The following is a 14,071-nucleotide window of genomic DNA, read 5'->3' on the forward strand; positions in this document are numbered from 1 at the left end:
GATTTCAGTTATTATTCCATGAGTGTTGATTCCCCTTTGTCCTGTCCCTCCATCCCTTGGGAATTTTCTCTTTTTTTGTTGGAGTTTAGGTGCTTTTAGTCAGTATTTGGAAGCAAATTTGATTAGTAATGAAAGAATCAAAGATTTATTTTTTTTTAATGCTCTTTGGGACATCCAGATTCCATCCTCTACAACGTGCAGATACCATTGAACACAAAAGTGTCAAGATGCCAAAATCCAAAATAAATTTACCTTCCAACCCAAACCTGTGACTCTGTGGTGACCCATCCACCACCTCCCAGGATAAGAATTATTTTATTTTATTTTATTTTATTTTATTTTATTTTATTTTATTTTATTTTATTTTATTTTATTTTATTTTATTCTATTTATTATTTTATTTTATTTTATTTTATTTTATTTTTATATTTTATTTTATTTTTATATTTTATTTCATTTGTATATTTTATTTGTATATTTTATTTGTACAATATTTTATTGTTTCTGGTTGTATTTTAACCTCCCATAAATAGGAACTTCCAGCTTTTCTTGCTGGTGAAGAATTTGAATTAACAACATTACTTGGAGACTTTTAGGTTTTTTATTTGTTGTTGTTTTTTTTTTTTTTTTTTTGCCTACCGTGACAAAGGAAATCCCTTTTTAGGACTTTGAGTATCAGCTGTATTTTGTGTGAGTCTGTGGTTAAAATCCAAATTATGATGGCTGTTGCTGCAGAGGATGCTGTGGCCAGCAAAAAGCAACTTCCTTATTTTGCAATCCATCCTTAATCAGCCATGAAATGAACTATTGGCACAGCCCAGGAGCAGAGAGGTTTTCAAAATATTCAGCAACATCTTTGGAGACAGAACTTTTCTGTTCCTGAGCTTTAATACTGAATTTAGAAATTCAGAGCCAGCTGAGCTCAGCTATTGTGTTTATTGCCTTTTTAATTTGCCATGAGAAAAGCAATAAATGTCTCAGGGTTGTTGTTATCTCTTAGCATGATCTGTGATTTAAAATCAGGAAAAAAAACTGCATCTCTTCTTTCTTCACAAGGGAATTCTATTTAGGGATGTTGGATATAAAGTTCACTTTTGTGTTTTCAAGGAAAAATGACATTATTGCAGACAAATTAATTCTCTTAGAGAGCAGCAGCTTTCCTGAATCTCTCCTTTAAAAATTATATATATGTTAAACATCCCATCAGGTCTAATAACACCATTAAAATATTAAAAATTTATTAGAACTTCTTTATTTATTAAAAATTTGTTAGAACTTCTTTATTTATTAAAAATATTTTAAATTATTTTAAAAAATTATTCTAAACTTTACCTGCCAATTTCAAATTTTAGCTACAACTTCAGAGCTCAGCTGCCATTTCATAAGAATTTTATTTTTAAAACAGCTCTTGCTGAAACACTTTGATACAAAAAAAAACTCCTTTTCCCTCAAAGTTTGCATTAAACTTTTCCTTAACCTCTTACATTATAATTTATATTTATGTTAATTGATATTAATTATTATTTATGTTACAAATTTCTCAATGTTCCACCTCCTTTATTAGAGAATTTTGTTTTGTCCATGGGAGTTTTTTGATTAAATTCTGGGTTTATTGACATTGATCTTTTGATGGCTTTTGCACAGCAAAATGTTCTTTTTTTTCTTTTTTTTCCCCCAAAGATTTCATGTATCACCATTCTTAATGGAAAAAAAAGCCAGGCAAGTGAAATAATTGTGCTTTACCTGCCAATTTATGAAGCCACAATTGGGAAAAATTAGGAAGATTTGATTGAGTGCCAAGTAATGTGTCCAATAACCACCTTCATTATGATGTTAGTACCATACACGTCCCAAAAATCAGAATATCCACCAGCATTTAGAACTTTTAAGACCTTCTGTGTGCATTTTTCAATTAAATGGTGAGAGATGAAATTGAGGCTCAGGTGCTTTTGAGCAGGGGAAACTGAGGTAATGGAGAAATTTGTCTGAAATTTTAGTTAATTGTCTTTCACATGAAATGTATTTTTTCAGAAAGAGGGTTAAGCTGACAGGACCACAAGAAATGTCAGTGTGCAAAGTGTTTTAGTGTAGGAAACCTGTTGTGTGTGCCTTCAGAAAGAGGAGGATAATTAAAATTATTTTTCAATTAAGATTAAGAAAACTGGGAATTTGCTGCATCCTTATGTTTACATAAGTCACCAGAACCTAAATGTTGAGCACAATGGATGTTGCAGGCAGAAAATAAAAGAAATTAAAGCAAATAATGGGAAAAAAAAATCAAAGGTTTTAGAGGCTTCTCTTATGTATAAATTATTTCTGTGATTTAGGATAAGGAGAAATATTAATTTAAATAAGTAAAATAATTGTTATTACTAACTTTTTAGGTATTTCACAATTCCTTAACAAGGAATTAATTTTTTTTTGTTGAAATGCTTTAATTCTTCCTACTTTACAAGGCTCTGGGAAGGATCCTGGGAGGGCACCTCACACAATTCTTATTTGTGCTCATTTTAATTTCCATGATAAGTCTTTTGTTCTGTATTCACCCTGTTGGAGAGGCTGTTTGGGAATAACTTCATCATTTCTCTGGTCAAACACAGCAACTGTTTAACACCCTCTATGATTTAAGCCAGGAAATGAAGTGATGTCTTTGTAAATTGTGGAGAAATTTTCATAAGGAAATGTAATTACCATGACTAGAAACTGGCCAGAATATCACATTAAAACTGCTGTGTGTGCAGAAAGTTCTCAGTTGGCTTTTTTATCTGGGAGGGAGCTGAGGAATATTGTGTAAATTCACCTTCAAAATGGATTAATGTGGAGATCCTCGAGTTTGTGGTGCCTCACACTGTGGATTAGTGAATCCAAGGCTGATTTAAAAGAGATTTGCCATTTTGCTGAAATGTTTCTTGCTCTGCTGCATGAGCTGGTGTTGAGATTTTCCTCTGCCAGTGACCAAATCTGAGCACTTAAAGCATCTGAGAATCATGGAATGGGAGGGACCTTGAAAAGTCACCCAGTGCCACCCCTGCCATGGGGACACCTCCCACTGTCCCAAACTGCTCCAGCCCCAATGTCCAACCTGGAACTGAACATTCCAGGGATCCAGGGGCAGCCACAGCTGCTCTGGGTGGTTCCTTGGGGTTCAGCTTTGCTATTTTTCAGATTCTCTGCTGCTTCAATGACTCTGAAACTCCATGTTAGGTGTGAGTGAGTTCTGTTCTCAGGGTGGTTGGACAGAAAAATCCCTTTGGAGAACCAAGGACACCCAAAAAGCAGAAACAGCAGTGAGGGAAAAGGGGCAAACCAGGGGCTGAGACTTCATAGCCTGGGGCTGTGGGTGGGTAACTGAGCCCAATGTGTGGGTGAACCAAAACTGGTAAAAGTGTAAAACTCATGACCAGGATCCACCTTGGGTTTGATTTGGGTGCAGCCCCAACCAAGGTGAATCCTTTCAATAAATTCATATTTTATCCTTTTGCTCTGTCCAGTCTCTGTTCCAGCTCAGCCTTTCCAGGCATCATGGGCACCCTGTGCCAGGGCCTGCCCACCCTCCCAGGGAACAATTCCTAATTCCCAAAATCCCACCCAGCCCTGCCCTCTGGCAGTGGGAGCCATTCCCTGTGTCTGTCCCTCCATTCCCTGTGTCCTGTCCCTCCATTCCCTGTGTCCTGTCACTCTTTATCCATATAAAAAGTCCCTCTTCCTCCTTTTTCAAACCTCCTTTGGACACTGGAAGGGGCTCCAAGGTCACCCCAAAGCTTCTCCTGTGCAGGTGAACAATCCCAGCTGTGCCAGCCTTTCCTCCCAGCAGAGCTGCTCCATCCCTCTGCCCATCCTGCTGCTCCTCTGGGCTCTGCAGCAGCTCCAGCTCCTCCCTGGGCTGGGACAGGGCTGGGGCAGGATCCAGGTGGCACAGGGGGACAATCCCTCCTCTCTTTGGGGTTCAGGGCTGGGGCAGCTCCAGCTCTCACCACCAGCACCCCCAAATCCTTCTCCCAGCTGCTCCATCTCATCCCAGCCTGGACTCTCCCATAGTTGCCCCATCCCAGGGTCAGGACCTTGCACTTGGTTTAGTTGAACCTTTTGAGGTTCACAGGGACCAGTGCTGAGCCTGTGTCACTGACTGGGATAAAATCTGGGATGAAATCTGGGATTAAATCTGGGATGAAATCAGTGCTCCAAGGGCATCAGCACAGCCTGCAGTGCTCTGGATGTTCCCAACCCTCCTGCTGTGTTCCACCTCAGGCAGGGCTGGATCTGGCTTTGATCAATATGGTTTTATTTTTATTCTAGCCTGAAGATTCTGCTCTTACCATGTTATGATAAATATATTTCACTGCTTTCTGGTAAATCATCTATTTCTTAAATCTTGGCACTGGAGTTCTGTTTCCTGGTGAAATCTGTTTCATTCCCATTTGTCCCATGTTCACTTTTGGCTTCAGGTGGCTTTTTCAAGTCAAGAAAAAGCTGGGAAAAAATGAAATAAATTGTTCAAAACAGGACAAGTTTTTGCTTTCCAAATTAAAAATTGAAACAAACTCCTAAACTCTCCTGACTTCTCCCCTGGAAACGCCCTCCTTTACTGTAACTTTGTGGGCTTGATGATATTCACAGAGAAGCTGATTTACTGAATAAAGAAGTTCTTTAAGTTTGCAGTTTTGGAACATGACCAGTGTCTCTGAACCCAGGTTTCACATTTTACTGGCATTTTGTTGGCAAACTAATTTTTTGGAGTCTTTTCTTATTTGGATATGTTTCCTGACACCTCTGCTTGTATGGTGCTGTGTTTTAAAATTCTCTTTTTCTTTCTCTTTTTTCAAGAGGAAAAGCCTATAAACATACACAAAGGACTAATTATAAAATATCAGGTATAAAAATTGGGAGACAAGAAAATTACCAGCTGAAAAATGCAGTGATCAAGGGGAAAAAAAAAAACAAAAGAGGATTTCATGGTAGAGTTCTGTTCAGCAGGCCCTGATTCTGAAAGCAATTGCATGAAGCATTCCCATAAAGCCATAATACCATAATTTAAATCAAGCACAAGCACATGGGTGGTAAAAAAAGAGGTGATTTAGTTTTCCCTTCTCTCCCCTGGCATCTTTTGCTTTTTCTTCCCCTTTGCCAACAGCAGCTTTCATTTATGGGGATATTTGAAGCAGCTGAAAAACAGCTCAGGTGGCTTTGCCCTCCTCCACCCTGCATTTTTTACTAAACCTGAATTATTATTGCCCTGCTCTAGGATTTACCCCCCCAGCCAAAGGATCTGTGAGCTCCTAACCCACGTCATTCCATCAGGAGAACGTTCCTTGCTGGAAATGCCCTGTCTAGTTCAGGACAATCTTCTTTTTGTAGCATTTCTCAAGGTAACAAGGAACCAGCTGTGCAAGGTTGCAGTGCTTTTTTAGCTTTCCCCATGGCTGGGATATTGTAATCCCTTTAATGCTTTTTCTCACTGGTGCAGGATTTTGGTGTATCCAAGGAGTTCAAGGAGAATTTGACACTAAATGGCCCTTTCTGTGCTAACTTTGCTGTGGGCAAACCCACTAGAAAGTGAAAGGAGGGATGAATTTTTGCATTAGAACAGAAGAGTGCATTCATGTCACGGAGTATTCTGGTAAATGTTTTTTTTCTTGCTGGATTTAGGCAGAGTTTTAAGTGATATTTCTGTCATTTCAATCAGCCTGAGCTGGATTAACAGCTGAGGGGTTCTCCTTGTCTCACCTGGGGGGGTCAATCTTCTGGGAGCACCTGGTTGTGTATAAAATGCCTCATGGAATAAAATTTTCCTCGTGGAAAGTGGAAGATGGAGAAATGTAAATATTTAGGCTTGTAAGAGAGTGTGCAAATGGCTTTAGGATCCTGCCTGGGAGATGGGATTCCAGTGAACAGCACTGGTGCTAAATCTCTGATTTTATAGTTTTATATAACATATATAGTTATAATGGCTGATTTCTGACTGATTTCAACCAAACCTACATGTCTGCTGGAGCACCAGGGATGCCAATTTTCTGTACATTTTCTGCAGTGAGGAATCCCTCAGAATCCCTGGAGGTCTCCAGTCCAACCTCCTTCTTTTAAGCAGGGTCAACAGTGAATTCAACCAGTTTATTCAAGGCTTTTTCCAGTCACATCTGGGAAAACTCCACATCCTTTCCCAGTGTTCTGTTATCCCCACATTTCTGCCTTCCTCACAAACTGCAGGGTGTGTGTGCCTGTGCCTCCTGTGCTCCCTCCTTCCCTTCAGCTCTTATTAAAGAGACAATAAACAGGATAAAGATAATTAAAGATATTAAGGTAATAAATAGGACAAGTTTGGACACAGCCCTGAGGATGTGCAGTTGTACCCAGCCCACAGCTGGAGGACAAACCCAGTTTTCAGTCCCAGAATCCAGACACTTTCTGCTCCATGGCTTGACTTGGGTGCAGGGATGCCTGGAGATGTTTTCCCTCTTCATCTGGGATGTCCTTGACCACGAGGATGGGAGACCTGGATGTGCCCTCAGCACTCCCAGATCCTTCCCATCTGCTCTCACTGATTGAGCCAAGAGTTCTCAGGAGATTTATGAGATTAATTCTTTTCTACTGAACTCTGTGTAAAGTCCTGGAAGACTTTATTGGTGAATAATTCCTTGAGTAGCTCAGCCTGAGGTGTATCCACTCTGTTTTAACCTCAGACAGCTAAGAACCCACATTTTCCTTTTTTTTTAATTATTTTTAATCATATTCCAGTAGAAATTCTTATTGTCATTTTTCTTCCCAATCTCTACTGAAATTGAGCTTTCCATTTCTGCATTCATCCTTTGGAGTATTCCTCCTTGCTTCCATCTTTTTGGCACATTCTTTTACACTCTTGGATTCACTTTTTAGCTGAAGCAGACTCTGTTCATGTCCTTATTTCCCTCAGGATTGTGGCAGGGTTATTTTGGGAGGGGGGGTTTGTAAAGACCAGATCTTTTGAGCTGCTTTGCCTTTCAGAGATGTCACCCATAAGATCCCATTTTTATAAAGTAATCAGAATTCCATTCACCCAAACACCCAATCACTATAACATCAAGGCCACCACAAAAGTGCTTCTTGTAGAGAAATCTCCATAGACTGAAGAAAAAGTCTCCACTCCCAAGTAAATTAGTGAAAGATTATTTTAGTTGTTTTATTTTTGAGTTGTTTTCAGTGTAACAGAAGTGTAGGGAGGGAGGAAAAGCAGTCTAAAGTTTTATTCTGAGTTTTTTTTTCTTCTAGTTTCTAGTAATAAAGTTTTTCTTTATACCATTTAAAGCTGTTTTGCCTTCCTCCTAATCCTATCTCACAGCAGAAAAATTTCAAATTAACAAACCAAAACCACGACACCATCCTCAAGACTTTCCCACATTTCCTGATTTGGTGGCTTTTGCATCCAGAAACTGCTGCTTTGGGATCAAAAACAATGAACATTTATTTTATATTTGATAGAATCATGGGATGGTCATCAAAGATTGTCCAGTTCCACCTTCCACTGTCCCAGGGTGCTCCAACCTGGCCTTGGGCACTTCCAGGGATCCAGGGGCAGCCACAGCTGCTCTGGGAATTCTTTGCAGAATTCTTTCCTCATCCTCATCATTGGGAAGGATTTTTTTTTCCCAATTCCTAATCCAAACCTACTCTCATTCATGGTGTCTTCTCTTCTAACTGTGACCCACCAACCTAAATAATTTTGGAATTCTTTGATTTTACTAAAATTGAAAGAGTTTGATTTTTGTGTCTTGGTTTGGTTTTTTTTTTTGTTTTTTTTTTGGGTGGGGGGGTTTGTTGTTGTTTTGGTTTTTTGGGGTTTTTTTGTGTGTTTGTGTTGCCTTTACAATCCTCTCTATACAACCTATTTGAGAGTGAGATTTTCAGGCAGGGAACTTGAAGGGAAGGGACAAATCTGGCCATAACTCTTGTGCCCAGGTATTTGAACATCTGGAATGCACTGCTGGCTGTGGTAATGCCTCTGCAATACTGGAACACAGCAGGATGCTTTAATGAGAGTTTCAACCTTAAACCCACAACATCAATGAAATTTATAGTTGTTAACATTATTCAAACATAGTTTTGGGGGTTTCAGTTCCCATTTTATGTTCATGTAGGATGAAAAGTGGTTGTGTTGGCAGGCCAGAGTCCTCCTTGCACTTGGAATTTCTGTAAAATAATTAAATATTGTTTATTGCTCTTGACAGCACTCTTAGTGTGCACTGCAGGGTGGAAGGAGGGTGTTTGTATAAAAAATTGTGCTAGAATCTCTCTCTTACTATTTCAGCTGTTTTCATATTCTTCAATGCCAAAAGTGCCTTGCTCACATTTTGCAAAATACCACAAAAATGTTCAAAAAAGGAGAAAAATTTACATAAAATTCCAGTGTCATCTTCTGTGATCATATAGATGCCATCTGATATTCTTCCTGATGGGTAAATTTATCTTCAGACCTTTCATGTTTCCATGATCTTGTATCTCATTGTGGTCTTTGGAATTAATACACAGAGCAAGATGGTTAAAGAGCACAAAAAAAAAAAAAAAAAAAAAAAAAAAAAAAAAAAAGAAGAATGGGGAATTCTTGGAGGAAAACATTTCAGGGGGGGAAATGTGGTGAGCACTGTGATTAAGGCACTCTGCAGAAAAACGAAATTAAGTCTGCAAGTGATTAAGTTGAAAGAAAAGAAGGGAAGTCAATATGTAAAAAAGTGCACGTACAGTTAATCTTTCTGGGAAGGAAAATCCAAGTTGTTGCTCCCAGAAAAGAAACAAAAACCCACCAAACTAACAAGCACCCACCATGTACAGAGCTCTGAAGCTGGGGGAAGGCAGGCAGGGGGTGTGGGGAGATTTTTATTATCATTGGCTTCATGTTAATTCCAGCACAGCCTCAGGAAGCTGTAAAATCAATCTGTGTCTCTTGCTGTATCAGTCTGGGAATTAACAACTTGCCCACGTTGTGTCCTTTCAAGAATTTCTTTGTGACCCTCAAAAGTCCAAGCTCAGTCTCTCCATGTAATAACTTGTTACCTGCTGCCAAGTCTCCAAGAGCTGCATCATCTCTTCTCCTAATTGCATCTCTTTGGTGTAGCAGCCTGTGTTTTGCATTCCTAATTAGTTTTTTTTTTTCCTGTTCTGTTTATTTTCCTCCCCTCATGGCAGCACATGATTTTTTTTTTTTTTTTTTTTTTTTTGGTTATTTAGAAACAGATATGTGAATGGGAAGCAACAGACAACAAAGCCTGTAATCTCTTCCTAACTCTGTGTCCAAGTTTAAATTAGATTTTGATGTTGCAGAAGCATGGACTTGGTGGTGTAGTCAGGCTGCTCCCAGAAAACAGGGATGAAACCTCCTGAGCTTTGGGGGATTTTCCCCATGAGGGGCTGGAGTGTGTCCAGGGAAGGGAAGGGACTGGAAAAAAAATCCTGGGAGGAGCAGCTGGACTGGGAAAGGGGCTCAGGCTGGAGAAAAGGAGGCTCAGGGGGGACCTTGTGGCTCTGCACAACTCCCTGACAGGAGGGGCAGGGAAAGGAGGAGAGGAAATGGCCTCAAATGGCACCAGGGCAGGCTCAGGGTGGAGATTGGGAAAGAAAATGTCCCTGGCAGAGTGGTCAGGATTGGGATGAGCTGCCCAGGGAGGTTTGCAGTCACTGTCTGGGGGAGTGCTCAGGACAGGCTGGATGTGGCCCTTGGGGACAGGCTTGGGGTGATGCTGGTGGCACTGGGGTGGCACTGGGGGATCCTGAGGGGCTCTGCCCACCTTGAGAATTCTGGGATTTAGTGTCAAGAGGTCAAATTTACTGCTAAAGGTGGTAGATGGGTGGGGCTGGTGTCAGCATGTGATCCTCAGTGTCCAGAGGAACAGTTATCAAGGTGGGCTCCATAGCAGAGAATTTCTGGCTGTGCCTTTGATGACATCTCCATGACTGGGGAATAATGTGGGGAAGCATTGAGGAGCCTGGTGCAGCTCCTGCTGGTTTGTGTGTCCCTGGAAATGGATGATCTGGAAGGTCCTTCCCAACCCAAACCATCCCAGGACTCTGTGATTTGTAATTAGCAAAAGCATTTGTGATCCAGGCTTTGCTTGGGCTTTCCAATAACCTCATGAAAATAGAATCACAGAATTCCAGTGTCATAGAATTACAGAATCTCAGAATCTCAGAATTACAGAATCACAGAATCACAGTATCTCAGAATCTCAGAATCACAGAATCTCAAAATTACAGAATCTCAGAATCACAAAATCACAAGGTTGGAAGAAACCTTTGAGATCAAGTCCAGCCCATGCCCTGACACCTCAACTAGACCATGGCACCAAGTGCCACATCCAGACTTTTTTTACACATCCAGGGATGGTGACTCCACCACCTCCCCAGGCAGATAATTCCAATTTACCACTTTCCATAACAAACCTTTTCCTAACATCCAGCCTAAATCAAGTTAGGAATTTGAAAGATCCTCTGCAATCTGTTTCTTGCATTTTGAATATGTGGAGCTGGAGCAATGAATGTTTCCTCATCTTGTCAGCAGCACAAAGATCATGTCTGTGGGACACTGTACATGCTGCTCAGTCACTTCCTCAATTTGGGAGTTTGAAACAGCTCCCAAGCCCACCTGAAATTCTGGGCAAATCATTGTGAATGACACTTTTTTCTCTGATGTGGGCTGCTCTCACCCCCCAGACAAGATTGCTTTTATAGGAGTGAACAACATCCTGTTTGTGCCTGTGGGAGAAGCAGATTTGTGGGCTGGACATCACTTTTTGGGTTTACCTCCCAGGCAACGTCGTGAATATGTTTTATCTCTTAAATAACTCTTCCTGAAAAGGTGAAATGGAGGAGGGTCATGGTACAGTTCAGATCTGTTTAAAAGTGGCTTGAACAAAGTTCTCACAGTAGGGTTTTTTTTTTCTTTTCTTTTCTTTTTTTTTTTTTTTTTTTTTTTTTTTTTTTTTAAGTGTAGCATTGACTCATTTGGTGGTGTTAAAGTGCACTTTCTACTTATCCCCAGAGGAAAGTTAGTATTCTTTTAAGTGAAACTATTTTAAAAGCAGAACACAAACCTAAAATAAGCCAGTGTTCTCTAGAGCTCTCAGAAGGTGTAGATTTATTTACTGTAGTTAAATCATAATTAGTTCTCAGGGGATAGTGTATCTTTTAAACTGCTTTATTGCCACCATATTGGTTTTCTAAATAATCAGAAACTGCTGCCCTTATATTTTGTAGTATGAACAAAAATTCGCTGTAAGTAGAAACAAATGTTTAGAATTGCTGGTTGTCACTTGCTGAAGATAGGGACACCAAAAAAATGAGGAAAAAGTGAAGAAATACAAAACCTGTGTTATCAGAACTTAAATGAACTATGGCTCTGACTTATCCCAGCCCAACAGATACAATAATCTTTTACATTATCGTTTTTCAGCCAATTATTTTTTTAATATTCTGATGGGTTCGAATCAGGACTGAATGTGAACTGAAAAAAATGGTGGTGCAACGTTAACATAAAATATTACCTGATATTTAAGCCTTGATTTTCATGAATGTAGCTTAGTGTTGCAGCTGATAAGCATGTGGGGTTTTTGGTTTTTCCCCTAATTGGCAGGTTAATGTTGGAGTTGCCTGAGGAGATGGGTTTAATAGCAGTGGCTGCTCGACAAACACAAGGGAAAGGTGAGTAAATTTCCTTCTTTTACTAATAAATGTGTATTGAATGCACAAAATAAGACATTTTAAGATGCATTTTGAGCATTTTTGATACTGTAATCCATAGAATAAGCCTGTCCTCTTCTCCTCCTGCTCAAACTGTGGATCCAAACTGAAAACCCAAAAGTTAATAAGAGACCAAAGTAAACATTTTCAGGATGTTTGGTGGCTTTTGCAGAAATGATTTAGTGGTTCCTGCCAAAAAAAAGTTTCACCAGTCAGGAAAACTGCCATCACTGCACTCAGTGTAACACAAGTCAGAGCTCCAAGTGAAAACTGAGACTGGCTTAACTGGAACAAGGCTGGGGCTTGACTTGCTCTGAGATTGAGTCTGCAGGACCTGCCTGAGCAGATCAGTGTAAGCAAGTCGTGTTTCTTGCCCAGAAAAATGCTGGCACTTCTTTAGAAGCCACATTTATTCTGCTGGAAGAGCAGAGTGTGTGGCCCAAGAAGTTTTTCAGAGCACAAATCCATGAAAAGATGATTCCTGGTTTTTGGTGTGGGATGGTTCAATTTGGATGCATTTCTGGGTGCACACAGAGCATCTTCACAAATGCCTCTCCACAAAGCAAGATCTTTTGAAATGTGTCTTTAGCAGAGGAAAATCCTGCAGGCAGAGGATTTAGGACATGCTGGGGAATTGAGCAGCAGCTTGTACTTGAGATCCTCAGAACAGAATTATAGAATGGCCTGAGTTGGAAGGGACCTTAAAGATCATCTTGTTCCACACCCTCCACACAGCCAGGCTCAGAGCCCCATCCAGCCTGCCCTTGAACACTTACAGGGATGGGAATATTAAACAAATTCTGGTTTTTTTTAAGAAAAAGCTTTGCTCTTTAATCTTTTTTCTTTCAAAATTAATTTGGAAACTCCATTAAAGGACTTCTGGTACATTCTTGGATGGATAACTGAATCTTTCCCTTGAGTTGTTATCTACATTCACAAATTGATCTTTTTATAAACAGTCTTTTCTTGAGTTGAGGTTACCCTTTTTCCTCTCCCTGCCCAGGTCGTGGTGGGAATGTCTGGCTCAGTCCCCTGGGCTGTGCCCTGTGCACTCTGCACATCTCCATCCCTCTACATTCCAACCTAGGCCAGAGAATTCCTTTTATCCAGCACCTGGTGTCCCTGGCAGTGGTGGAGGCAGTCAGATCCATACCAGGATATGAGGTATGTCCTTCTAATTCATCCCAAAATTCCTGCTTCCATTTCCTTTGAATTCAGATTTTAGCTGTGTCTTTTCTGTGTAGAATTGCTGAATGCATAACTCAGTTCTTCATCTCTAAGAAGAACCTAAACTTCACCTTGATTATTGATATGTTTGAAGAAATCCAATATCCAGAGGATGAATATTCTTTTACTGAGCTGACCAAATGCACTACACTCATTTCACTCTTAATCTTATGAAACTTAAGCCTCAATCCTCAGCAGTAAAGAAAAAGTCAATTTTGTTTGCCTGACAATGGAGTTGATTTGTTTTGATTTTAAAGGAGAATAAGGAGGAGGGAAAAATGAATAAAACTGACAAATCCTTCTCTGCTTTTTTTGTTGGTGCTGTTTCAGTGGTCACTTTATCCCTTTTAAAGGATTTTTCCAACCCTTGTTTAAGGTTGAAAACTGATTTCTAAAGCAAGAACTGAGGAGAATTGCTCTCGAGAGGGAATCAAGTGTCCTGTCATCAGTATTAAAATGAAGAACCAGTCTTCTTTATCACCTCATATATCTCCTTTTTAATGTTACCATTTCCTAATATTTGCTAACTATAAAACTTTGGTATTTTACAGAAGTAGTTAACTGAAGCATATGTTTCCTATATTACAGAAAATCAATGACTTATACACATTTACACATGAACTTTATTATAGTGGCACCCAGTAGCTTTGCTGGAGTTTAGGGTCTGTCAGCCTTTCTATTAAAACCTTCTAAATTCAGTGCTTCATAACCTGACTGGAAAAACAAAATGCTTCAGGCTAAAATTTGCAATATAAAATATTTGGCTGGAGTGGATAATTTGACCACTTAAAAACGAAGGGACAAGAGTTAGTTTTATGAAATCTGGGGATGGCTGGGGAAGGAGCTGATTTATGAATGGAGGTGGTTTTGCTTCTGTGTGCCTGCCCTGATTACTGTGGCATTTTTTAATTTTATTCCATTCAAGATGAAAAAGGTGACTGAGGTACCCCAAATGTAGATGTAAAAAATGTGGATCAATAATGTGTGTACTGTGCTGAGCATTTGGACTCTAAAGAGCTTTTTGTGACCAGGACAGATCTGCTGAACCTGAGGGGACATCAGCCCTTGGCAGGGGGGAAAAGCAGAGTTAAGGGTCTACACTCAAATATGTTACAGCAAGAAAATTCAGAAATTTATCAAAAAC

At 39.8% G+C, this 14,071-nt stretch overlaps 1 protein-coding gene across 2 annotated transcripts in view; it reads left to right on the plus strand.

Moving 5' to 3' along the window:
- Positions 1-14,071, plus strand: part of HLCS (holocarboxylase synthetase) — a 124,683-nt gene that overhangs the window by 88,856 nt on the left and 21,756 nt on the right. For both annotated transcript variants that reach the window (XM_056510386.1, XM_056510448.1), the window contains exons 7-8: positions 11,594-11,661; positions 12,704-12,864. In XM_056510386.1, the coding sequence (XP_056366361.1) occupies positions 11,594-11,661; positions 12,704-12,864 (229 nt within the window). The remainder of the gene's footprint in view (positions 1-11,593; positions 11,662-12,703; positions 12,865-14,071) is intronic.

Source organism: Oenanthe melanoleuca, chromosome 1, assembly GCF_029582105.1.
Source record: "Oenanthe melanoleuca isolate GR-GAL-2019-014 chromosome 1, OMel1.0, whole genome shotgun sequence".
Classification (NCBI taxonomy): Eukaryota; Metazoa; Chordata; class Aves; order Passeriformes; family Muscicapidae; genus Oenanthe; species Oenanthe melanoleuca.